The sequence below is a fragment of the Manihot esculenta genome, chromosome 11 (assembly GCF_001659605.2).
Source record: "Manihot esculenta cultivar AM560-2 chromosome 11, M.esculenta_v8, whole genome shotgun sequence".
Classification (NCBI taxonomy): Eukaryota; Viridiplantae; Streptophyta; class Magnoliopsida; order Malpighiales; family Euphorbiaceae; genus Manihot; species Manihot esculenta.
Window position 1 is genome coordinate 348148 of NC_035171.2, and position 25375 is coordinate 373522.

Below are 25375 nucleotides of genomic sequence, written 5' to 3' on the forward strand. Positions count from 1 at the left end.
CTCATTTTATGTTTAAAGTAAGTTTTATGCAAGATCTATGGGGTAGAATGCATGTTTAGCTCATAGTTAGGTTTTTGAGTTAATGTTATGTTTTGAGCAATGTAGGTTGGATTGTGTTGTTGTTGTGTGTTGTAGTTGGGGTTTAAGTTAGTTTGAAGCCCCTAGGAACCATTGTATGTATATTTGCATGATTTGAATGAGTTATATGCATGTTGGAAGAGTTGGGAGGCAAATGTGCATAAAAGAGCCAAGTTTCTGCCCTTTGGCAGAAACCAGGTTCGGCAGCCGAAGGCACTTTCGGCCGCCGAACATGGCTGGGGAGGCAGGCCTTTCGGCTGCCGAAGTTGCCCCCGAAAAGAGACTTTCGTCTCTGTCTGGGACTTTCGGCCGCTGAAGGTGCCGCTGAACCTGCCTGGGTTTCGGCTCTGGAGGGACTTTCGGCCGCCGAAGGTGCCGCCGAACCTGCCCCGTTTTGCCTTCCTTTGCATGTTTTTGCATGATGGTTTTGAGGTGTTTTAGGGGGTTTTTGGGGGATGTTTTTTTTTAGAGTTATGTTCATGTATGTTTGGTCTCTCATTTGAGTCCACCTGTGTAGGTTCGGACCCGAGGAACCGAGGACCCCAGCAGTGAGTCAGTCACTTCAAAGTCAGTAGAGCTTCAGCCAGAGGTGAGTGGAATAACTCTTATACTTTTAAATAAATAAATCAATTTTAGCATGATTCACGCATCATGAATGCCATGAGATAATAGGGTGTTGCATTAGACTCACGAATATGTTGCATTGCATATTATGTTTGATGATGTGGATGGATGTTGAATGATCCATTAGTCCCCCTATGCTATGATGATGATGATACGGTACGGAAGACTAGTGAGGCCCATTCTACGCCCTTGGCACTATGTAAGAGAAAGACCAGTGAGGCCCATTCTACGCCCTTGGCACAGTTGGTCCATGTAGGGGACTATTGGTGACAAATTCATCCTTGATGTGATTAGCTGTGATGTGATGCATTTCATGTTATCATATGTTTTAAATGTTTTACTATTCTGCTCACTAGGCTCTTGTAGCTCACCCCTCTCCCTTAACCCCCAGGCTTGCAGGTACAGGATAGACCAGGAGGTCAGCAAGAGTAAAGAAGTCCTTGTTTTGTAATAGATAGAAAGTGGACATGACAAATTATGTAATGATTTAATGTTATGTTTAGCCATGTTATGTAATGATGATATTAAGGTTTAGAAGTGTGCTTGACCATAGTCTGTTGTAATCCCTTTTGTTATATACATGATCTTGATGTCTATTGATGTTTATGTTTTACCAACTCAACTTCTGATGTATCGCCGATTAGGGCAAATAATGAGATCCCATTGAGGGATTAATGTTTAAGTTATGCTATGTTTAGTGCATGCACAGGTTGAGTTTGGTGTATGATGAAAAAGAAAGTTTTAATTTTTATGTATGATTGTTGATCATGTATGGGATTAAACAGGTTTACAGGTTATATGACAGGTTTACTACGGGTCCCGGCGGCCTTAAGCCGATTTGGATCCTAGCGTCGGTAGCGGTCCGATTTACGGGTCGTTACATTATAGTTTTGCTACAATAATGTCAAGATTTTATCAGGAAAGAAAAAACAACATTTCCAATGTCACTATTTCACATGCTTTGCATTTTGAATTCTGATATTATACAAAAACACATTGCATGTTCTCAAGTATGAATCCACAATGGGGAGAAATATATATATATATATATATATATATATATATTTATCAAAGATTTGTGGAAAGATGGTAGGCAACAATAATAATCATTCATAATTGAACGAATGCTAACTCAAAGGAAGATCAAACATGGCCTAATGCTGGCCACTGATGCTATATATTAAATATATGATGATGTGGGTATGCCACTAGTGCATGTAGTGTGGCTTGTCTTAAGGATTAATGTATAATTGAATATTAGTTGTGGGACGAGGAAGTCCAACAACTCCACAAAGTTAAAAGCTTTATATCTAGTTGTGGATTTTTTGGTCTCTTTGTCCTATTATGACAAGAAAGCACCAAATGGGTAGCCTATGAATGCAATGGGTTAGAAAGGAGAACAAATGGTGGTTTTGTTGGGACTTGTTAGTCTTTACATTGCTATGCCCACTATCACCCACTACGCAACAAGCGAGGCTGCTGTTTTGATTTGTTAGGGCATGTTTGGACTGGCCAGTGCTTCAGCATGATACCAAGTTTTTGGCCAGCTCTTATTCCCCATCCACTTCACGCAAGGACAAAAAGAACTCGAAAACTAGTGAGAGCAAGACAACAAACCAACAGTAACAAATACCTTAGAGAGAGAAAATCTAGGCCTCTCTTGGTTTTGTACTTCAAGAAATTCCATATTCTTCTGATCCCTCTAAGGGACAACAAAACAAATAACGACAAAAACAACCTCTTGTAATGTCGCCAACGCAGTCATGGAAAAGTCCTTCAGGACAACTGCTTTTATTTCAAATTTTCCTTGCTCACTTTGCATCAAAACCCTAGCCCACAACCCTTCAAGATACCTCCTGCCCGCTGTTGATGTTTAGGATTTAGGATAACTCGTTCACCAAGCTTGGGAATTTCCAAAAAGGTTTTCTTGGGTTCTCAGGGAATTTTATTACCCGCTTGTGAATTTGAATTCACTGCTGATTTTATAACTGTAATTCACAGGTGGAACCACTGTGTTTTATCTGGTAATGCCCCCTGCCTTTGTTTCATTATTTGATTGCACAGCTTTTTCAGTTCTCTCTTTTTTTTTAAAAAAAGAGAAAAAGAAAAAGGAAATAAATTCGCTCGAGCTTGCTTTAAGTTTTCTGTAAAAGCTCAGTCTTTGTAAATTTTGCTTCAGACGTGATTTTTCTACTGTATGTCCTATAATTTGGCTAATGCTCTGTTTCGTTTCAGAGAAGATATCCTCAAGTTTTTGAATTTATGCGTTGACAAACAACCTTACTTAGGAGGCTTTTTAGTATTTGGATCCCTTTTCATCCGTGGTGCAAGTTTTTTTTTTTCTTTTTTGAGAAAACACGAAATTTTCCATTTCCAAATAAACAGAAACTCTTTCAACTGCATGCCGGTGTTGCTTGGTTGTTCCAGAGAAGCATTTCATATACGTAGATAACAGAGGAAACTGAAAAAGGAACTCAGTTTTTCCTTTAACTTTTCTCCGTCTCTCAGCAATCAAAATGAAAGTTAATTTCCAGTCATCTGTCTTCTTCTTCTTCTTCTTCTTCTTCTTCTTCCTTTTTTCCCCCTTTCTGCTACTAAAGTTTATCTGATGTAGTTGGAAGAGCGGAAGAAGAACAATGATTATCATGTTGACCTTGTAATCCACATTATACTTTGATAGGTTCTTCTGGGGCTATTGACAGTGCAAGAAAGCAAAACTTTCAAGCTAATAACCTCTGTTTGATTTTCTAAACGCATTCGCTAAGTTGCTGGGAGTGCTCATCATCTGGAAATTCGAATGAAAATTAGAATTGCTTGTGTTTTATTTTTTCAATTTTATCCTTTTATTTTTTTTTTCCTTTGGGATTCTTCACCAGCTTGACATAAATATTTAGTGTAACTAATAGTTATTAGAGAAATTTTGACTACTTCTGGCCTATATTTAATGTGAGATTTCTATATTCTGAGTTTGTTTTCATTCTCAATGGTAGGAATGGCTCCGGAAGATGGGGCATCATCGCCTCTTCAGTTCTTTCCCTGGATGTCAATATCTCCAGGATGTGGATCACCATACCCGTGGCCAAGGGAACTGAAATCTGAAGAGAGGGGATTGTGCCTGATTCATCTTCTTAATGCTTGTGCCAACCATGTGGCTGCTGGTAATGTTGAGAATGCAAATATTTGTCTTGAGCAGATCTCCCACCTAGCCTCCGCTGATGGTGATACCATGCAGCGAATTGCGGCTTACTTCACTGTGGCACTTGCTGACAAGATTCTTAAAAAAGGTTGGCCTGGTTTGCACAGGGCCCTCACCTTCACAAAAAAGTCTTTGGTATCTGAGGAAATTCTTGTTCAGAGATTATTCTTTGAGCTCTTCCCCTTTGTAAAGATTGCATATGTTATCACAAATCAGGCCATAATAGAAGCAATGGAAGGGGAGAAAATGGTTCATATCATAGATCTCAATTCATTTGAACCTGCACAGTGGATTAATCTCCTTCAAACATTAAGGGCCCGGCCAGAAGGCCCACCACATTTGAGAATTACAGGCATTCATGAACAGAAAGAAGTGTTAGAGCAAATGGCTATTCGTTTGACGGAAGAAGCTGAAAAGTTGGATATCCCATTTCAGTTCCACCCTATTGTGAGCAAACTAGAGGATCTAGACATTGAAAGCTTGCGTGTCAAAACTGGAGAAGCTCTTGCTGTCAGTTCTGTACTCCAGCTGCACACACTTTTGGCAGCTGACGATGAAATGCTTAAACGGAACTCACCATCAGAATCAAAGAATCCAATTTCTTACAACTTTCAGAGAGCCTTGCAGATAAACAAAAACCAACGTACTTTGGGTGAATGGCTTCAGAAAGATTTGGTCCATGTTCCCGGTGCAAGTCCTGATTCAGCATTGTCCCCACTATCTCTAGCTCCTTCACCAAAGATGGGCAGCTTTCTAAATGCACTTTGGGGCCTTTCACCAAAATTGATGGTGATTAGTGAACAGGAATCAAACCATAATGGTTCTAGTTTAATGGAGAGGGTAACTGAAGCATTGAACTTTTATGCTGCACTGTTTGATTGCCTGGAGTCTACTGTATCAAGAGCATCAACAGAACGGCAAAGGATTGAGAAGATGCTATTTGGAGAGGAGATTAAGAACATCATTGCTTGTGAGGGCACCGATAGAAAGGAGAGGCACGAGAAGCTGGAGAAATGGGTTCTAAGGCTTGAGTTGGCGGGGTTCGGTAGAGTTCCTCTGAGCTACCATGGTATGTTGCAGGCAAGCAGGTTGATGCAGAGCTATGGCTATGATGGATACAAGATCAAAGAAGAGAATGGATGTTTGGTTATTTGCTGGCACAGTAGACCCCTTTTCTCTGTATCGGCATGGAGATTTAGAAGGTATGATTGAAAGACATTGAGCGCGTCAGATTGTAATTTTCTTCCTGTTTCGTTTCGTGTAAAAAGGATGTTAAGGTTTTTGTCTGTAATTGCATAGTATTCCACTGAGAACGTTCAAATAACATGGCCCTTTGTTTTACATTTTTTCCCTGGCTATTATTTGCTTATTTATAAGTTTCTTTCCAAAGTAATTGTTCTTTTTTGCCACACTTCATTCTACTAGCTCTGAAATTGTGCCTTGAATGTGACTATTAGCTAAAAGTAACTCATTCCTGCTTCGTTCAGTGATCATATGACACTGAAGTGGCTGTAAGCTTTTTCAGTCTGTCAACATTTGGACAAGTATGCTAATGTCACACATAATAGCAGAGTGACTATCACCTAAGCTCATCCGTCCATAGAAATTCAAATCTAAATTTTGTCATACCCTGAACCTTAAGCTCTCTGATTTGCATGTATTTAGACCTGAAACTATGATTACACAACACGATTTCATATTGCAGTTGTCTCCTGACGTAGATTCTAGTAGAAGTTTCTTTCTTTAAAAGGCTAGATGAAATGATTCTAGACATCCGAGGAAAACCTATCTGGTCTAGAAGTCAGTTTGGCCTCCAGAGAGATTCATGAGCAAAAATAGAGATTGAATTAAATTTGACTTAAGTTCTCTTACATCAAAGATAGCCACTCCATTATTAGACTGCTAAGATAGTGGCTCTTTTGGAATAATATTAGTTTACTCCATGGCCTGGCTAGCTACTTTCAGCGAGTAAATAACTAAATATGATATCTAATGGAATTAAATCTGGATCTTCAATCTGGTCTTCTAATTAATGAGAGCTGTATAGAGAAGTTGATTCCAAGTGTCTGGAAGTCCAGCAATACACCAATGGGTGCAGTCCATGCCCCTAAACCCATTATAAGAGCTTGGATGTGCATCCTTTCTCAGCTGCGAAAGTGTTGTTATATTCAGCAAATGAACTGGTTTCTTGATACCACTCAACACATCTTCCAATACATGTAATGCTAATGGCAAACCATTAGGGTAGATTGATCCGCTTATTGGCTGTGTTTCCTTGGAGCAATTCATCACTCCTGGCTCATTCCATTCACTCCCACTAATTTAACACACGCATGAATGTAAAACTATTATTAATGGGTCTACTTTTCCATTTTTAAAAGGGAAAATCTGGAGTAACTTACTTGTAATGGGAAGGAGAAATCCCTTGAAAAATGACTCTGGTTTTACTTGTATCCACTTCATCAGAGTCGACCCATTTTGCCCACGTTATTAAAGCTTTGCGAAAAGCATCCATACGATCCATGTCTTTAAGAACGGTGCCACCATCTTGAACATAATCCCATCTGAATCAAGAAACCTCCACAATCAGTATATGGAAGCGATCATAGTTTATTTTTATGTATAGAATGAGGAAGAGCTGGTACGGTTGCTTCGGTCCTCTTCGGTACCACCAGAGCCAAGTGTTGAAAACCAGAACATCCATGTCCTTCCATAGGTTGCCATTCTTGAGGGAATCAAGTTTCAGAACTCGACCAATGTCTTCCTGTTCCACGTCTACTAGTAGTAGAGAATGAAACAACATTATCGAAACCTGGTAGTTCTGAAAAAATTTCACGTCGAAGCCGATAATAAGAAAACGCACGTAGGAGAAAAAACATGCATGTATGCATAAGATTTAATTAGTTGAATCACCTCAAAAATCACAGTAGGAATAGAGGCATTTTTGTCCTCCCTGATATTGGAGTTAGGCACTGCAGCATGAAGCAAGCATAATAATGATTCAAACTGGTTGAAACTTACAGAGTCCCCTATGAACATAATCTTCTTGCCTCGAACACTCTCCAGAAAATTTACGCCATCAAACCTGTAAAATTATTATGCAATAAAAAAGACAAGAATGAGGCCATGAGAAAGGCTACTTGGAAAATGTTACGAGGTATGTCTGAACTGTGGCCCATGTAAATTAAAGCCCATTGCTTATGCATTTCGAAGGTTGTTGGAAGCAGACGGAGAAGCAACTTAAAGAAAAGAATCCTAGTATATATATATATATATTAAGGCTGTAGCAAAAGTGACAAAACATTAGACTGAATCACTTTCTTATCAGTTGTGAACTGGGATAAAGGAGGCTGACTTATTTCCGGCGTTTGACAAAACCTCATTTCACAAGAAAGTTACTGTGACCAGACAACACACTTTTTTCGGGTTTGATTCACATTATAACTGTAGTGCGATTACTTGCAAAATTAAATATCTTTTCAAATATATTAATTAAAATTTAATAGATTTTAATTATAAAAATTTTAAATAATCATACATCTTTTATATTTTAACTTTTTCAAGTCAATAAGATTATAAATGAATAAAAAGAGTACAGGATGACAAGGCTAAAATGTGGAAGTAGTAGAAAAGGGCAAGGCATGCAATATTATTGTTTTAGAAGAAGAGTGGGTTGAGAGATCCCAGAATTAGACGTGCACATCTTAAACATTGCAACCTTAACCTATCACCCTCACACCAAGGTCATTATTTGATGCTTGTTCACAGAACTCTCAATCTATACGAGATGTATAACAACCTCTGATTGTCAGAATGAGACGTAAGACAGTTGATTTCTAGCATTCAATTATGGCATTAATAATGATAGGATCATAAAGATAAGCCTTCCTGAGAATTGCACTCGTATATCCATTCCTTTTTAGCATATGCAATACAACTCAAAAGAAGCTGGAAAAAGCTTGTCCTCACAACCAGGAAACAAAAAGGTGTATAACTTCACGAGACAAAACCCAGAATACGCACCTTGGCAAGTCACAGGCAGTGGGCTGCCATCTGTAATGAAGGTAGAGCTGATCAGGTCGCCCATACTTTAAACAATCAAATTCCTTGCGAATGAAAGGGCATGCATTTGAATCATAGAGAGGATAGGAGTCGTCGTAGAGCCAACTCCCTTGGTACACGTCACAGTTGTTGCTCTGCTCATTGTTCTGCTTTCTCCACTTCAATTTGCTTGAGGGATTTGCCAAACAAACACTAGAAAATGCAATCATAATGGCAAACAGGACAGAACATGGCCTTTTAAGGTCCATCTTTTGTTGAGGAAGAGAGAAGAGGCTTTTGCTTTGAGGGACAATAGAACAATCAGTTCATTCCCTGTCCTTTAGCTGTACATATATATATATATATATATAGAATTGAAGTGCAGGCCTCAGCTGCTAAAAAAAAAAATAATAAAAAAAAAGGTTTTGAATGGTAATATGATTGGCTTTCCATTTACAATTCCTCCAATTAAAGTACTAATTAGCCAATTGGAGTGTGGTTTCCAATTATGCATGCCAGATACATTTTTGGGCCTTCTTGTGTTTTTGAAAGTTAGTATTATATTTCCGTGCAGAGTTATATATTTTTTTTATTAGAGAATTAAATATTTGAACACGCAATTCTGTTAATAATTATTTTAATTTTTAATTATGGATTATATATTGAAATTCGAAGAAGATTTCAGTTATTAATTGATAATAAATGTGATAAATTAATGTAAAAATATGCATTAAAAAGAAGATTCAAGTAGTATAAAAAAATTGAATATATCTAAAACCAAGCCAAGCCAAGCCAAGCCATCTCCTTCTCATGACATAATAAAATAATGAGACTAAGAAGAAGAGAAGTTTTGAAATGACCTTAGCTTCACATGACACACATGGTAACACAACTCATATTGATTTTTTATTCATTCTTGCATGTCTTTCCACAGATTAAATGAAAAATCCCAAATGTCATAGCATAGCATGCGAATAAACAAGTCTTGTACCGGTATTTATGGTTTTTTCATTTCATCATTTATAATCCAATTACCACTACAATCACATCTCCCAAAAGAGCATCTTTCGCATGTCAGGAAAATTATTCACAAAATGAATAAAATCACAATGAATCAAACATCTCAATTTAAGTTCCCAACAAGACCCATCCCTTGAGTCCATTTTTGCAGCCCAGCCCAGCCCACCACCATTTGGAGAAAGCTTCCCTCTGTTACTGTATCTGTATGCCCTCTCATCGTCTCATGCCTGCCTAGACCACACCCAACGCTCGACTCTTCTCATCGTCTTCACCTCATCTCGAGTTCGACTCTTCTCATCTCCGCTATCTACTTCCCGACGTCGACTGTTGCTACGTCTTCCCAGACGTCAACTTATCTCATCTGTTTCCATTGCTCTACCAACGTCGTCTTCCTTGCTCTATTATTCTCTTGGATTCCAGGTTAGCTTTTGGGCTTCACTCATATTTCTCCTGCAAATTGAGTTTCAGCTCTTCAAAAGGTTGTAACTGTTAGGGGAATTTTGAAATTTTCAAAAAATTGTAATAAGATAAGCTGAGATTAATTGAAATTGAAGTTGAGCCAGTAGAATCGCTGCATATGTAGCTCTCAAATACATATTAACAGATAATATAGGCTTGTTAATGAATTCAATGAGCTTGCTTTGAATACGGGCAGATGAAATTTAAGGAAAAAATTGGATCAACCTAAGTCCTAACGCACGCGGTTTGGGTTCCCACTTCTCTTTCTCTTCCCTGCTTTCCCACTCAAGTTTCAGCTTCCTTAAGCTCGCTCCCATACGCTCCGACCTATGGTGACTGTCATTGAATCTCCGGCTTGCTTGCTTGCTTACTTCCATTATCGAGTTTGAATTTGGTTCGGTTCCCTCTGGCGACATGTTCCCGTAGCACAACCGACCCACCTTTTTTTTCTTCTTTTGACTTGTTTACACGTCACGCAATCTTCGGATAGAGTTATAGTTTAAAATTGGTTTCTCCGGCGGTTTAAGGTGCTACCTTTTCCGCCTTTGATTTTGATTATAAACTGGAGATGTGCCTTTGTTTCTAATGTTACTGGATTTGCTTGTGCACTTGTTAATTAGTTGAGGCTTTGAGCAGTAGATGAGGTTTGGTTTTTTTAATTTGCCGTATGCCAGTTACATGGCTTGTCTATTTTCCTTTTTGCAGGATCAAAATTAAGTTTTGCTGAATTAAATGTGGAAGTGGAAGTTTTTGTCTTCTCGTCTTGGCTCATTAAAACGGAGAACTTACTTTGATTTTCTCTTTGTGGTTAATAACAGATGGAAAACAGTTTTGCCCAAGAGCTTTACTCAGAAAGTTTGCACCTATCAAAAGTAGAATTGGGTTCTTCGCAAGCTGCCAATTGTAAGCAGGACTGATAGTGGAATTAGTTTTAGGCTGATATTTTCCTCTATATTTATTGGTTGGTTTGTTAATTTTCTTGTTTTAAAGGAAGACGGCTTATTTAGTTGTGCATTTTGATGAAGGTGATTTGCAAGATGATGATGGATCTTTCTGGGGTGGTTCTGATGAAGAATTGGATAAATCATCTGATTTGGATAGGGAGTGGGAGAGGAGACGTGACCAATTTCACACGGTGATTTCATCATCTAAAGGTTCACTTAGCTTATTAGATTATGGATATGATGATCTCTAAATCTTTTTTAACCTCATTCTTCATTGATGACTCACAGATTGGATATCGTGATGGCCTCATAGCAGGAAAAGAAGCTATTGCTCAAGATGGATTTAACATCGGTTTTAAGGAATCGGTGCTTGAAGGATACAACTGGGGTATTGTTAGAGGTATTACCAGGTAAACTAAATAAGAGAATAAGTACATATCACATACTTGTCTCGCTTGTAGAAAAACTCTTGAATTCTCTACAAACTCTTGAATTCTTTGAATTGCTGCGACTTTTTTCTTTTCTAACTTTGTTTTAAATTCTTTTTCTTTTATATTTTCTCTGGAATTCTACACTCCAAAAAGTGCACTTGCATGCCTTCCAGAACAGTTCAAAGAAAGGTTGATTGAAACACGAGAAACGATAAACAAATTCCGGACCTTGTATGAAACCGTGCATTCTCTTTCAACAACAGATGCACTTAAAATGTTTCATGATGATAAAATGGCAAAGAAAATTGTGGAGGAAAGTGAGCATCCTAATGCTACTTCTGAGATGGAAAGCTTTCAAAGTGATGGCGCAGACTGCAGTCTGGACAGTTACGTTGTTAAGCTTCAATCACTTGTTCTGGAATCTCCTGCGATTGAATCACATTTATTAGGAAAGTAATTTTTGTACATCACTTTTCTTTTGGAACGCATTGTTACTGAAAGTAACGGAAATCATTTGCTCATCGCTCTGCTGGCAATTTTTAGGCAATCTTTGTTATTGTGCAATTTGTTGCTTCCCATTAATTCATACCTGGTATTCTTCTTTGCTAGTCGTTTTCAAGAATTTCACCACGCCCATATTGCTTTCTTTTTGAAAAAAAAATTACCTAGATGATTTAGATTGGAGATGAATGTAACTGTGGCATTTCCATTCACATGGTCATGGAGAGATTTATGTAAACTTTGGGAGGAAAAATTGGGGAAATTTAAACGAAGAGGAAGGAGAAACTGATCAATTTGCCTAATCATGCTTCCAATGTTTCCTAAATGTGGGCAGTCAGTGACCGACTTAAAAAATCTTGTTATTGGTTATTGTTTCGTTTATATTACTATAGGGCCTGTCAAAATTAAAGTTTTCTTGATACATGCTAAATGTTCTCATTGTGTGTTCTTGTTTCTCGAGATTGATTGTTTACTCTCTTCACAACTCTGGTCCTATGTGTCCTACTGATGAATGCAGAAAGAATTTGGAATTTTAGAATTTGGACTTTTTTTGTTTCACTCCTTTGGTAAAAAATACGATCATGGAGGGGAATAAGCTTATCAGTTAGACATAAACTTAATTACAATAATTTTACTACATAATATGATATTTAAACAGAGAATAACGATTGTAAATTAACACCAGTTGGAGGTAAAGTTCCCTCCTACAACATAAAAAAACTCAACACCGTATTTGATAATTCATATTGCTGTTTAACAAATAGATTATTGAGCTAGAAAGTCACCGCTAGCATCTCACCAGTGAGCTTAGGAGAAGCAAATAGCTGCATGCGTCTAGACTTCACCACACCAATTGTTTTCTTAAGTTCTTAGTATAAGCTGAAGAAGATGTTAGTTGCTCTATAGGATCTGTAGTTCTAAATCTTAAGCCTTAGTAAATACGTTAATACTCCATAGACCAACAACTTATTTCTAGTATATTTTGCCCAAGCGACTCTTTTATCATCACCTGCACAACAAATTAAGAAGGTTCAGCTTGATTAATCAGATGTCTTATGAATTTGTGATGTGTAATTTACAACAGTGAGTTCATTTGTAAATACTAGGAATATAATAGAAAGAAATAAAGCCTGGAGAAAATGTGTTGTGATTTACCTATGAAAGTGCCATCAGCTACAAGCTTGAATTGGCCTTGTGTGAGAAAAGGCTGCTGATGCGGGTCTGATCTGAGTTCCATATTTGGGTATAGGAAGTATTGTTTCAAAAGCTTCAACAAGTAATGCCACCTTCCTCTTCCTAGCAGGAGCAAGTTTGGTGACAGCTTGCCGGAGTGCATAATCAAGCATCCATTCCTCAGCACTTTTCCTGTCATCCATGATCTGATGCCTGAGATCAACCTTCTCTACCTCAGGGTCAGGAGCAATAGGAAGGAAATTTGGTTCTCTTGGGTTGAATTTCCGCTCTTCCTCCAAGTCCATGATGGGTTTCTTGCAATTGACAGTCCATTTCCTGTTGTTAAAGCTACTGGCAAGTTCTTGACCTGAATTGCTTCCTTTGCTAAAGAATTTGCTCTCTGATCCTGCACGGATTCCATCATCGGTTGCAAACACTGTTTCTGCTATATCTGACTGATTGCAAACTGCCACTTCCATCTTCTCAACTTCTCCAATATGGTGTCTGGCCAAACTGGTTTGATGCATCCTTGAATCACTCTGCTCCTCAGTATCCGTAGAAGTTTCGATTTTGGACTCGTTAGCCCCACCTTGATCTTCCCGAAATAAGTTCAGGTTCTCATTCTGGCCATACTTAGCCAGACTGTTTTGATTGAGAAGCTCTTCACTTGAACTGCTGGCTTCAGAAATTTTGTCAAGCCAGCAAGCTTCAGCAATTATCTGGGTTTGGTTGTCATTGTCCACAGAATCATATTGATCAGCTTCAGAGGAACTGTGACATGAATAAGAGATTTGGATACCCATGGATGATTTGGCTTTGACAACTTCCTCTTGTTCTTCTGTAGCACAAGTTCGGATTTCCAAATTTTGATCAGTTTCTGTCTCCCGAGAGATCTGGCCTTCATTTTTTTCAGTGTTGCCCATCTCATCCAAACTCTGACAAGAAGCAATTTGATCTTGAATCAACTCAATCGTGTCATCAACTTGAAGCGATTTACCTTCTTGGTAACCGTTCAAAGCTTCAGTTGTTACATTGGTACTGCAATCATATTCGGCATCCCGAAGTTGAGGATTCTTTTCAAAGATAAAATGCTCTGCATCCCGAATGCCATCCTCCTGAATATTCTCATTGACTGCTGCTGATTCCATGATTAGCTCCTCCATTGAAGCTGAAGCAGTCAAAGCAGCAGTTAAATCTTTCTCAGCATCTTCACTCTTCTCTTCCACCGTTGTTGGTTCCTCAAATGCATATTCAAATGCATCATCATAAGTTAAATAACCATCATCTTGGGTAGTTTCAGTCTCCCAATTCTGCAGCATGCCTTCAGTTTCGGAATCACTACCTATATAATATATGTCAAAGGAAGCAGTTTCTTCTCCAAAGAATTCTTGCAATACCTCATCAGCTAGAATCTCCTCAGTGCAGTTGCTAATTATGTCAGCTGATCTAATGATCTCTGGTTCATCGGTCAAATTAAACTTCTTGATGTCTGAGAGGCACTCAACATCGGTACAAGATTTTTTATAAGATTTTCCCAAATATTGAGCTTCAATATCAGATCCTGAGGTGGAAAATTGTCCCTCCTCCCACTGCATATCAGTAGCTTCAGAAATGTTATCATATTCCTCCATGCTTATTTGGCATTCCCCTTCAATGTGACTCTCACTGGCACACCTTTCTTTTCTTGATTCTTGAGACAAAATGGGTGCATAGTCTCCAGAAACATCTTCTTTTTCTTGAAGAAAGTCTTCCGCCGTCCAAATCTCAACCAGATGGTTATAATTGCTCTGTCCATAGATTTTCTCGAAATCAGTTTCCAGTTGTGGCGATGCATCTGAAAGGTTCTGATCGACCTCCTTCATGTTGTCTTGTTCAGCTCCTTCTTCTTGGCCACCATGAGAAGAGCACTTGTTGGGCTCTCCAGCAAAACCAATGGTTCCCACATCCTTCCCAATGTGCTTTTCAGTTGCATCAGGGCAAACAGCTATATTTTTGGCATAGATTTCAACAAAGAAATCCACGCCCACTTCCTTTACCATTGGAATTTTTGCTGAGCCAATCGAATCTGCTTCCTCGGAGGGTGATTTATCATCAGACAAAATTAGTAGTTGACTGCTAATTTCTTCTGTTCCATCAGATGTACGTGGGGATAAACCCTCTGATTTCACACTCTTATGTGCCTTCAGTGAACGCCTTCTTGCCTTCAAGAAGTACTTTAAGGGAGGCAAAGGAGTGTGATTGTAACCATTGAGAGAGCAGTAGTTGTACGGACATACCTTTAGGACTGAAGTTCCTTCCGCCTCAGTACCTCCAGGATTGAGCATGATATATTCAGGAAACTTCGAGTCCTTGAGAGTTGAAGAACAGGTAGCTTTCTGTACATTCATATCTGCGCATAAAACTACACTGGAACATTTTTTTGCAGAACTTCTTGCTGGCTTAAAACTGGGAGTCTTTGTTAAAGTCCTCACCAGCTTCAAACTAGATGACTTGGTTAACGCTCTCGTTAGTCTATTACTTGAAGCGGAACTGGGTAATAAATTGCTTGAGTTTCTTCTATGCGGATTTGTAATATCTGAAGCGGTTGGAGTATTGAAGAAGCTCACCTGAGAACGTTCATTTCTTGCCTCCGAACTGCTAGTAGCCTTCATGTAATTTGGCGATCCACCACTCGTTCTAAGCATGAGCTGCTGCTTCTGTGGGGTTGCAGCAATGGTTGAAGCATTGCGAGACAGCGACATTCCAGGCCTGGACATAGTTTTCCTCAAAGGTGACGCATTTAAGCTCTCAATATCTGAAAGCTTGATTGATCCTGACTTCTTCATTTTCTTTTTCATGTCTAGTCCTCTGTTCTTACCATCGTGGTGCTGATAAGGCGATGGTTTGAGGTTCCCCAACCGCTTCTCGGATTTAACATGGTCAGCCTGGACTCCAAGCTTGACGGCTACCTTTCTTTGTACCATCTTCAAAGAAATTCAACGGACATGGAGAAGAAAAACTTCCTTGCGTATGATGATTTTTGGTTGATTTTGTTTTAGGTTTCAGTGGGTGGCTTTTTCACTTTGGTTAAATTTAAACAAGGATTGGGATAGCAGTAGAATGCTGACTTCCTTCACAGGTGGTTTATGTCCATTTGTTTAGGCATTTTCTGAATACAATTGTTACACGCGTGTCATGGGAATACTACTACATGTGGCACTGACTGAATTTTTGGCCTTTCGCCAACACTGTTAAGAATTTGCTATTTGATGTCTGATTACGTTATCTTTTAAATGACAAAAAACCCTTGATTATGTGGATGAAAGATCGCACTCTTCATGATGCAAGATGGACCATCTATTTTATTAATATAAAATCAGGCAGCAGTGAAGCCATCAATTAACTCTGAAGAGTTAAGATCATTTATGAAATGCTGTATGTGTCCTGTCCTGTCCTGTCCTGTCCTGTCCTGATGATAGTTAATTGTGGCTGTTGTCATATATGTTAGTTGTGTTGCATAGCTAGCAGGTGGAGAAGAGGGAGAGGGAGAGGGAGAGGAAGAGGGAGAGGGAGAGGGAGAGGAAGAGGGAGGGGGAGGGGGTGGTAATATGTGGCAATGCTTAATGTGTATTATTTCACAGCTGAATAATTATGAGTATATAATCGATGCATTAATCAAAATTTAATTGATAGTCCATAGCATGTGGGTTAAGATTATTGACTCTGTTTTCTGAGTCTCATAAGTCCTAAATAAGATTCTAGCTGGTAGCTCTAAACTAACTAACAATCTAATTTACAGTTTCTCAATGGAGACAAAGGACAATGAAGAGAATTGGAGGAAATGTGCCAACCGACTGGGGACCCATGAAGAAGGGTCTGGGCGGTAGCAGCTTTGCCAGAGACACAAGGCAGTGGTACAGAGCTCTAACTATCTTTTACATAGACGCTCCTCCCCATCCCCACTGGAAAAAAGTATGATTGCTATCAAGGAAAGCAAACATGACCCACACTTGTTCTTCCTTTATATTTCTTTAACATTAAGCCACCCTAGTATTAAAATATTTTATATTATTATTATATAAAATAAATTTTTTACATAAATCATTCTGCTTATAATATTTTTCTCCTTTATATTTATATTTTAAAGTTGAAACTATTAAGAGAATAAATTTTATTTTTAATTAATAATTTTTTTTAATTAATAATTTTTTGAATTAATTATAAAGAAATATATTTAAATAATTTTAATAGAATCATTTGAATTAAAAAATTTTAATATTTAAATAATTTTCATACAGTTTTTATATATTCAAGGGAGTTGAGTTGGCTGATAAAAAAATTTTAAAATATAAATTAATTATAAAGAAATATAATTGTGTGAAAGAGATTATACTTAATGAATTTTATATATAATAGACATACAAAAATTATATTTATGTAGAGAGCGAAAAGATTAAAATTATTATAATCAAAGTTTATAATATTTGATTTAAAATACTACAAACACTATTTTATTTTTTTATTATATTTTAATTATTTATATCTATTTATTTTTTATATAAATTATTTAAATTTTAATATTTTATACAATTAATTATTTTAATTATTTTATATTTTATCATAATTAATATTTTTATAATAATTTTAATCAATTATATATATTTATTCTATATAATTATTCATATTAAAAAAAATAAAATATATAAATTATTAATTAAATTATATTAGGTATGATTTCAAAAAATTATCACATCAATAAATTAACACAATAGTAAAAATATTTTGGATAATATTTTATTTTTATTATCTAAACATCTTTTTATTCGATAATTATTTATTTTTTATGAATATATTTTTAATACTGTATTTATTATTAAAATAAAAAATATAATAATTTTTTAATAATAAAATTTTTATTACAATATCAATAATATATTATATTAAAAAATAATAAAAAAATCAAAAAATTAATAACAATCAATACAATAAATTATATTTATTATATTAAAAAGTAAGAAATCAAAACTCATACTATTATTAATGATAATAATAATAAATTATATATAACGTATGTATATATTAATTATTATTTTATGTAGAAAAAAATTATAAATATATAAAAATTATAAATTTATATTATATGATATAATTATATAGAGTTAATTTCTTTTATATTTGTTATTATTCACATGAAAGTTGGAATACTTGATAGTAATTAATAATATTGATTTTATTTTTTTTTAATTTATTTATTACCGAAAATAAAAATAAACTATATATATATTAAAATTTTTATTTTATTGTGATTAATATATTGTATTAAAAATTATAAAAAATTAAATATAAATTACAATAATAAAAATAATAAATTTTATTTATTATAAACATATTAATTAATAATATTATTAAATATAAAAATATAATTAAAAAATAAAAATAAAAAATAAAAAATATTAAATATATCACTCATCACAAATATATAAATTTAAAAATATCATTTGGTATAAATATATAAATCGCGACTTATCAATTTTTTATAGTCCATTTTAAAATCTAATTTTATATATATAGATATAGGTTGATAATGTAGTTAAGCACTTGTATTTAATTTAAGATTTTAGTTCTAGTTGTTCCTAACCTTTACGTCCAAGGGATAAAAATTCAAAAAATTTCAATATGAGAAAGTATTTTTTTTTTTTTTTCTGAATTACAAAGGAATAAGGGGGAAATTGGCCAATTAAATCCAGAATTCAATAATGTTAGCAACCCTATATGAAACGCAACCATAGGATTGAAATTGCAGTGTTATAAGAAATCAATCAGTATCATATCCCCACACGCCAATCACCTTATAATTTATCTTTTTTCCAGAACCCAACCGACAAATGCTAACCATTTTCCCCTCTTTTCTGTCACTCCCTACTTTTTAGGACAGGTATTACTACATTTCCATTATTTTAAACATATTAACTAAATAAATATTATTAAAAAGTAAATTTTAAAATTATATTTTAGATATAAAGACTTTAAGATTGCTAATATATATAGTTTTAATTTTTATTCCCACTTGAATAATAAAATAAATTCAAAAGAGCCGCATTGAAAATGCAGCTCCAGGCCTAAACCCCCAAATACGACTGCAAATTGCTCCTAAACCCAAAATCTCCTCCTACCTAATTGAGTCTTTTATATTTGACCAAATCAAGTTGGTTTATATCACATTAGATAATAGTTGGATTTCAGATATACAAATCACAGTTGAGCCTATTAAATATACAGGCCATAGTTAAGCTTACGAGGGAAGACCATGCTACAACCCTATAAGAGCCCAACACGCCGATCTACCCATGTAAGTATGGTTCTAACCTCGTGCTAGTAGGACGAACAGAGTAGGACTCGAACCCAACTGAGAGAAATCCAGCTCAACTGACTTAATGGGTCAGTAGGACAACAGACCCCTACACATTCGGGATCACGTCAACACAGACACAGAGGAAATTAAATGGCTATCTAACAATGAAAAAAGAAATAGTACGTTCATATATACGACAATGCGTGACAACGATATGTTATACTGTAATAGGGTGGCGTTACACATCATTCGAGGACAAAAGTGAAAAAAAATAAAAGAAATGGGACATGAACCATTCAGACTAGGCTGACACACATATCCTAATACAACCTTCTATTAGATCTCAGAATATCAATTGGCGCCGTTTGTGGGAAATGAAGGAAATCTTCTCGTCACTAGAGTTCTCATTCTCATCATACCCACTGAGATTTACATGGCCAATCACAGCGAAAACTACACCGGAAACACCCCAAACGACCTGGGTTCTGCTCAAGAAAGACCATGATTTTTATTTTTTAGCCCTACTGCCCCACTAAACCAACAACCTGTATTATTCAACCTTTCGCCAAGCTCGGCAGGGACCATACCCCCGAACTACCCCATCTGACCAGGAGCTACAAAACATAGCTTTCTAACTCCAAAGCACTGCTCATTGGCTAGGCCAAATGCTGCAATAAAGGGGACTTAATACCCCATTGAGCATACCCCTAATAGCTGAAGGATTCAATGTTAACGAGTCACAACCCACACTGGTAACAAAGTAACAGGAGGACGAGTGATGGAGACGGAGAGGCCAGTAGGAGAAACGAGCTTATAGCTAGAACAAGAGGCCGGGTAGTAAGAGAGCTCATCGAGAATGATGGAGCCGAAAGCTATTCTTCTAAGCTGGCAGAGAGGTTAGAAAGCAAAGAGCTGGAAAGAAACTACTGCCTGAAAAAAGACCAAGGAGAGAAGAGGCAGATATAGATCAGAAGCTAGAGACGCTAAAGGAGCAACTTCTAGCAGAGCTAGGGGTGCGGGACAACAGCAGCCCCCTACTACCAACCTCATTCCCATTCGTGAGATAGATACAGCAGGAAACCATCCCTAAAAAGTTCATGATGCAAACAATGGTCGGGTACAATGGTACGGGGAATCCCTGGGGCATGTCTTGAACTATAAGATGTTCATGGAGCTTCATACTCACTCGGATGCCCTGATATATAAAGTCTTTCCCACCGCCTTTACCGGACTGGCCCAAGCATGGTTCAATAGTCTAAAAGAAGGAAGCATCAAAAGCTTTATGGACATAGCCAGTGTGTTTATCAGCAGGTTCATTGCCCGGGTCCCAGTGGAAAGAAAAACAAGCTACCTAGAAACGGTTCGGTAGAGGAGGAATGAGTCCCTGAGGGAATACGTGGCTAGGTTTAACTCGGAGGCTCTACAAATCCCCGAGCTTGATGAAGCTAGGGTAGTAGAATCCATGTAAAAGAGGACCACTTCTGTAACGACCCGAAAATCGGATCGCTACCGGCGCTAGGATCCAGGTCGGCTTAAGGCCGCTGGGACCCGTAGCAAGCCTGACATGCAACCTGTAAACCTGTTTAATCCCATACATGATCAACAACATACATAAAAATTTAAAACTTTTCTTTCATACATTTTATCATACACCAATCTCAACCTGTACATGCACTGAACATAATCATAACCATGACCCCTCTATGGGATCTCATCAATGCCCCAATGGGCGATACAACATATGTTGAGTTGGTTTACATAAATATCACAAAACATCTAAGATCATGTATAAAAAGGGATACCTTACACATTGGGTCAAGCACAATCTCTAATCCTCAATATTCTTACATACATTATTATTCATAACTTTACATCATTTTACAATTTATCATGTCCACACTCTATCTATTACATACACATGACTTCATTACTCTTGCGGACCTCCTGGTCTACCCTGTACCTGCAAACCTGGGGAATTTGGGAGAGGGGTGAGCTACTAGAGCCCAGTGAGCAGAATAATAAAACATTCAAAACACATGATAACATGGAATGCATCACATCACAGCTAATCACATCAAGGATGAAGTTGTCACCAATAGTCCTCTACATAGTCCAACTGTGCCAGAACGTAGAATGGGTCCTGGTCTTTCTCTTACATAGCATAACATAACATTCCAATGTGCCAGAACGTAGAATAGGTCCTGGTCTTTCTCTTACATAGTGCCAGCGAACGTAGAATGGGTCCCACTGGTCTTACATTCCGTACCGTACATATCACATCGTCACATCATAGATCGAGGGCTATGGATCATCCAACATTCATCCACAACAACAACAGTAGAGTATGCAATGCAACATATTCGTGAATTCTAGTGCAACAACCTAGTATATCTCATGGCATTAATGATGCGTGAATCATGCTAAAATGTCCATTTATTTGCTTTAAAAACGTAATAGGTTATTCCACTCACCTCTGGATAGCTCTGACCAGACACTGGGGCAACTGACTCACTGCTGGGGTTCTCGGTTCCTCGGGTCCGAACCTACACAGGTGGACTCAAATGAGGGACCAAACATACATAAACATAACTCTAAACTACTCCCCAAAAACTCCCTAAAACATCATGAAACAATCATAAGAAAACATGTAAAGGAAGGCTGGACAGGGCACTTTCGGCGGCAGGTTCGGCGGCCGAAAGTCCTTCCAGAGTCGAAAGTCAGGCAGGTTCGGCGGCCGAAACTCCAAGACAGAGACGAAACTCATGCATGTTCGGCGGCACTTTCGGCGGCCGAAACTGCCCTCCAGAGATGAAAGTCCTCTTTCGGGGGCAGGCTTCGGCAGCTGAAAGGCTTGCCTCCCAGGCAGGTTCGGCGGCCGAAAGTCCTTCGGCTGCCAAACCTGGTTTCTGCCAAAGGGCAGAAACTTGGTTCCTCATGCACATTTGCCTCCCAAAACCAACCAAACATGCATTTCTCCTAATCTACAACATACATACTCAAGCATACAAGTTCCTAGGGGCTTCAAACTATCTTAAACCCCATCTACAACACATTAAGCATCCACATTGCCCAAAAATATAACATAAATCCATAAACCTAACCATGAGCTAAACATGCATTCTACCCCATAGATCTACTTAAAACTTACTTAAAACATACCATAAGCTCAAGATCGACCCTTACCTCTTGAAGATCGAGAGGAGAACGACCCTAGCTCGGAAAATGGGAGAGAGAGAGTTCCTTGAACCTCCAAGCTCCAAAACTTGCTCAAATGCTCAAAATCTTCAAAACAAGGGTAAAACTAATGAAAATCGAGAAAGATTTGAAGGAAAGAACTCAAAACCGGTGAGGGATGGCGGAGAGCTCACCTTGGCCGAAAATGGGGAGAAAAGCTCGCCCGTTTTCGGCTAAGGGACCCCTTTATAGGTGGCTGGCCAGGCCACGTTCGGGAGCCGAAAGTGCCTCCGCATGCATGCCATGTTCGGCGGCCGAACATAAGGTTCGGTGGCCGAACCTGGACTTCCCTCACTTATGCTTTCGGGGGCCTAAAAGCGCTCCCGAAGGCATGCATGTTCGGCGGCCGAACCTGAGTTTTCCTCCAAGGCTATTTTCATGCAAAAACTCATTTCCTTTTTACTTAAAATCATGAAATACATTAAAACATTTTATGAAAACATGTTTCTACCCTACTAGAGGCTTCCGACATCCGAGATTCCACCGGACGGTAGGAATTCAGATACCAGAGTCTAGCCGGGTATTACAACTTCTCTGGAGTTTTTTGGATCATTATGCAGAAAGCCACCTACTACCCTGGCAGAGCTGATGAAGAGAGCAAAAAAATACATAAGGCAAGACGATGCCTTAACCACTAGCAGATTTGCCAGGGAAGCAGGAGACAGAGGAAAGGCTATGGAGGACAAACGATCAGACATACAAGAGAGGAGACAAAACTGGAGGCTTGAAGCATTAAACAAACACCAGTATGAGAGGAAGGAGCAGAGACCCTACCAACCCTGGATCCTTGAGGTGATTACTCCCTTGAACATGTCTAGAGTCAAGGTGCTCGTAGTTGTCCAAGACAAGGACTTCATACAGTAACCCAAGCCAATAAAGGCAGACGTGAATAGGAGGGACACAAATAAGTATTGCCAGTACTACTGGACTCATGGCCATGACACCAACGACTATTATCAGTTAATAAATGAGATAGAAAGGCTCATCAAGAGGGGACACCTCAGAAATTTTATAAAAAGCCAAAAGGCTAGAGACCACGGCAAAATGCAGTGGCGAAAAGCCCCGGAGACAAATAGGAGGACCAGTGAATGACAGCTCTAGCAGAACAATCAACGTGATCGTGGAAAGAACTAGGGGCCGTATGAGTAGAAGAGGAAAAAAAAGAAATAGGGATGGGGAAGGGAGTAGTGCTGAAGTTATATAGATAGTGGGGCATTCCCTAGTGACCATCTCCTTCTCTCCGGAGGACGCCCAGGGAAAGCAGATGCCCCACGATGACGCTCTAGTCATAGAAGCCGTCATGCACAACTTTAGGGTCTGAAAAGTTCTAGTAGATGATGGCAGTAAGGTGAACCTACTGCCCTACCGGGTCTTCCAGCAGATGAACATATTAGAGGAACAACTGGTCATGGACCAAACCCCAGTTAAGAGAATAGGAGGGACTCCAGTGGCAGTGGAGGGGAAGGTAAAGGTAGCCCTCACCCTGGGAGAACTGCCCCTATCCTGAACTCATTACACAATGTTCTTTGTGGTGAAGCTACCCCTAAACTATAATGCCATGTTGGGAAGACCGATGTTGTATGACTTTGAAGTAGTGACCAACATCCGGTATCTGACAATGAAATTCTCGACAGAAGCAGGGGTGGGGGTAGTTTGGGGAAGATAGGAGAAAGCCAGAGCTGTATACCTGGCCACGGTAGAAGAGCCAAGCACCCAGCTAGAAGAGATAAACGCTGAAGTCATGGAGGTCCGGGATGAAAAGAAAGAGGCTAGGACTGAACTAGTAGATAAGCTGGAGGCCTTCCCACTGTCTGAGGAAGAAAGCGGCAAGGTCTTCAGCATCAACTTGGGCCTTGAAAAGGACCAAAAGGAGGCAGCGATGGCTCTAATCAGAGGACATGCCTCAAGCTTCGCCTGAAAGCCTTTAGACATGCTAGTGATCAATCCTGAGGCGATGACCCACAAATTGAACATTCTCCCTGGGGCCAAGTCGGTAAAGTAGAAGAAGAGGGTGTTAGGGAAAGAGAAGCAACAGACCACAAGGGAAGAGGTGCAAAAACTAGAGGTGGCCGAGTTTATTAGAGAAGTCATGTACCCATAGTGGTTAGCTAACCCTGTGCTAGTAAAAAAGACTAATGGGAAATATAGAATGTGTATAGACTTCACTGATTTAAATTAGGCCTGCCCAAAAGATTGTTATTCCCTCCCAAATATTAATAAAATGGTCTACTCTACAGCTGGTTTTGATTACTTGTCGTCCCTAGATACTATGTCAGGATACCACCAGATCCCTATGGACAAGTTGGATGAAGAAAAGACCTCTTTCATAACTAAAGATGGGACATACTTCTATAGGGCTATGCCCTTCGGATTGAAAAATACTGGGACAACATATTAGCGGTTGATGAATAGGATTTTTAAGGATCAGATAGGGAGAAATGTGGAAGTCTACGTTGACGACATGGTGGTTAAAAGTCAGACCTTCCAACAACACTTCGTCGACTTGGAAGAGGTCTTTGGAATATTACAGTAGTACAAGATGAGGTTGAACCCAGCAAAGTGTGTTTTCTTTATCAGAGGGGGAAAATTTGTGGGCTACATGGTCAATGGAAAGGGCATAGAGCTGAACCCGGAGAAGGTAGAAGCTATACTAACAATGCCTGAGCCAACCTATGTAAGGAATGTGTAGAGGCTTATAGGAAGGGTGGTGGCACTCAATCGATTCATGTCCAAATCAGCAGAAAAATGCATGCCTTTCTTCAAAAAGTTAAGGAAGGTCCCAAACTTTGAATGGACAGAGGATTGTTAGGAAGCCTTTAGAAATCTCAAGCAGTACCTCAGCTCCCCGCATGTGCTTAGCAGCGCCTTAGCAGGAGGAGAACTCTTAATTTACTTTTCTGCATCTAAACAGGCACTGAGCGTCGTGCTTGTAAGAGAGGAAGCAGAGATCCAAAAGCATATCTTCTACATTAGCAAAGTACTCAGGGATGCCAAGGTCAGATATATGAATATTGAGAAGTTAGCATTCGCCTTGTTGTTGGCAGTGAGGAAGTTTAGAATGTATCTAGAAGGCCACCAGGGGGTGGTAATGATTGACCAACCCCTAAAGAAAGTCTTACACAGGCTTGAGATCTCAGGAAAAATGCTAGCCTGGTCCGTGGAAATCAACTATTGCCTTATTTACTGACCTCGAACAACCATCAAAGCCTAAGCCCTAGCAAATTTTATAGCCGAATGCTGCTTCAACTCAGATAAAAAAAACAGGGGGAAGCATCACTGAGCTTAGTAGAAGAGAAGGAGGGGGATCAACAGCCACATGAATTTAGATAGAACCTATTTGTAG

The 25375-nt window shown here is 38.4% G+C and overlaps 4 protein-coding genes and 1 long non-coding RNA gene across 7 annotated transcripts; 3 read left to right on the forward strand and 2 right to left on the reverse strand.

The window, feature by feature from the left end:
* Positions 1–2254: 2254 nt before the first annotated feature.
* On the forward strand, positions 2255–5239 carry LOC110626199 (scarecrow-like protein 3). Of its 2 annotated transcripts, none has more exons than XM_021771981.2 (2): positions 2255–2726; positions 3693–5239. In XM_021771981.2, the coding sequence occupies exon 2, from the start codon at positions 3695–3697 to the stop codon at positions 5108–5110; it is 1416 nt and encodes a 471-aa protein (XP_021627673.1). In that variant the 5' UTR covers positions 2255–2726; positions 3693–3694; the 3' UTR covers positions 5111–5239. The 2 variants fall into 2 exon arrangements, with proteins under 2 accessions (XP_021627673.1, XP_021627674.1); XM_021771982.2 differs by lacking the exon at positions 2255–2726 and adding an exon at positions 2753–2897.
* A 495-nt stretch (positions 5240–5734) lies between these two features.
* On the reverse strand, positions 5735–8256 carry LOC110627001 (protein trichome birefringence-like 38). Its single transcript, XM_021773217.2, has 5 exons — positions 7922–8256; positions 6812–6983; positions 6544–6719; positions 6301–6462; positions 5735–6215 (listed from the first exon to the last, which is right to left on the reverse strand). The coding sequence occupies exons 1-5, from the start codon at positions 8206–8208 to the stop codon at positions 5924–5926; spliced, it is 1089 nt and encodes a 362-aa protein (XP_021628909.1). The 5' UTR covers positions 8209–8256; the 3' UTR covers positions 5735–5923.
* Positions 8257–9058: 802 nt separating this feature from the next.
* On the forward strand, positions 9059–11357 carry LOC110626707. Of its 2 annotated transcripts, none has more exons than XM_021772754.2 (5): positions 9059–9379; positions 10237–10321; positions 10444–10553; positions 10651–10772; positions 10947–11357. In XM_021772754.2, the coding sequence occupies exons 2-5, from the start codon at positions 10237–10239 to the stop codon at positions 11248–11250; spliced, it is 621 nt and encodes a 206-aa protein (XP_021628446.1). In that variant the 5' UTR covers positions 9059–9379; the 3' UTR covers positions 11251–11357. The 2 variants fall into 2 exon arrangements, with proteins under 2 accessions (XP_021628446.1, XP_021628445.1); XM_021772753.2 differs by lacking the exon at positions 9059–9379 and adding an exon at positions 9405–10062.
* A 525-nt stretch (positions 11358–11882) lies between these two features.
* LOC110626706 (calmodulin binding protein PICBP) lies at positions 11883–15430 on the reverse strand. The gene is made up of 2 exons (XM_021772752.2): positions 12450–15430; positions 11883–12303 (listed from the first exon to the last, which is right to left on the reverse strand). The coding sequence occupies exon 1, from the start codon at positions 15428–15430 to the stop codon at positions 12464–12466; it is 2967 nt and encodes a 988-aa protein (XP_021628444.1). The 3' UTR covers positions 11883–12303; positions 12450–12463.
* LOC110626708 lies at positions 15098–15771 on the forward strand. The gene is made up of 2 exons (XR_002489757.2): positions 15098–15237; positions 15311–15771. It is a non-coding gene; the product is annotated as an uncharacterized LOC110626708 (long non-coding RNA).
* The last annotated feature ends 9604 nt before the right edge of the window (positions 15772–25375 follow it).

Excerpts from the sequence above, each read along its gene's own strand:
- LOC110626199 (XM_021771981.2), top strand. The coding sequence starts at position 3,695 with ATGGCTCCGGAAGATGGGGCATCATCGCCTCTTCAGTTCTTTCCCTGG.
- LOC110627001 (XM_021773217.2), bottom strand. The coding sequence starts at position 8,208 with ATGGACCTTAAAAGGCCATGTTCTGTCCTGTTTGCCATTATGATTGCA. Across the intron at positions 6,984-7,921 it reads ACTGCCTGTGACTTGCCAAG|GTTTGATGGCGTAAATTTTC; the intron begins GTGCGTATTCTG and ends ATAATTTTACAG. Across the intron at positions 6,216-6,300 it reads ATTTCTCCTTCCCATTACAA|TGGGAGTGAATGGAATGAGC; the intron begins GTAAGTTACTCC and ends GTGTTAAATTAG.
- LOC110626707 (XM_021772754.2), top strand. The coding sequence starts at position 10,237 with ATGGAAAACAGTTTTGCCCAAGAGCTTTACTCAGAAAGTTTGCACCTA. Across the intron at positions 10,554-10,650 it reads GACGTGACCAATTTCACACG|ATTGGATATCGTGATGGCCT; the intron begins GTGATTTCATCA and ends GATGACTCACAG. Across the intron at positions 10,773-10,946 it reads ATTGTTAGAGGTATTACCAG|TGCACTTGCATGCCTTCCAG; the intron begins GTAAACTAAATA and ends CACTCCAAAAAG.
- LOC110626706 (XM_021772752.2), bottom strand. The coding sequence starts at position 15,430 with ATGGTACAAAGAAAGGTAGCCGTCAAGCTTGGAGTCCAGGCTGACCAT.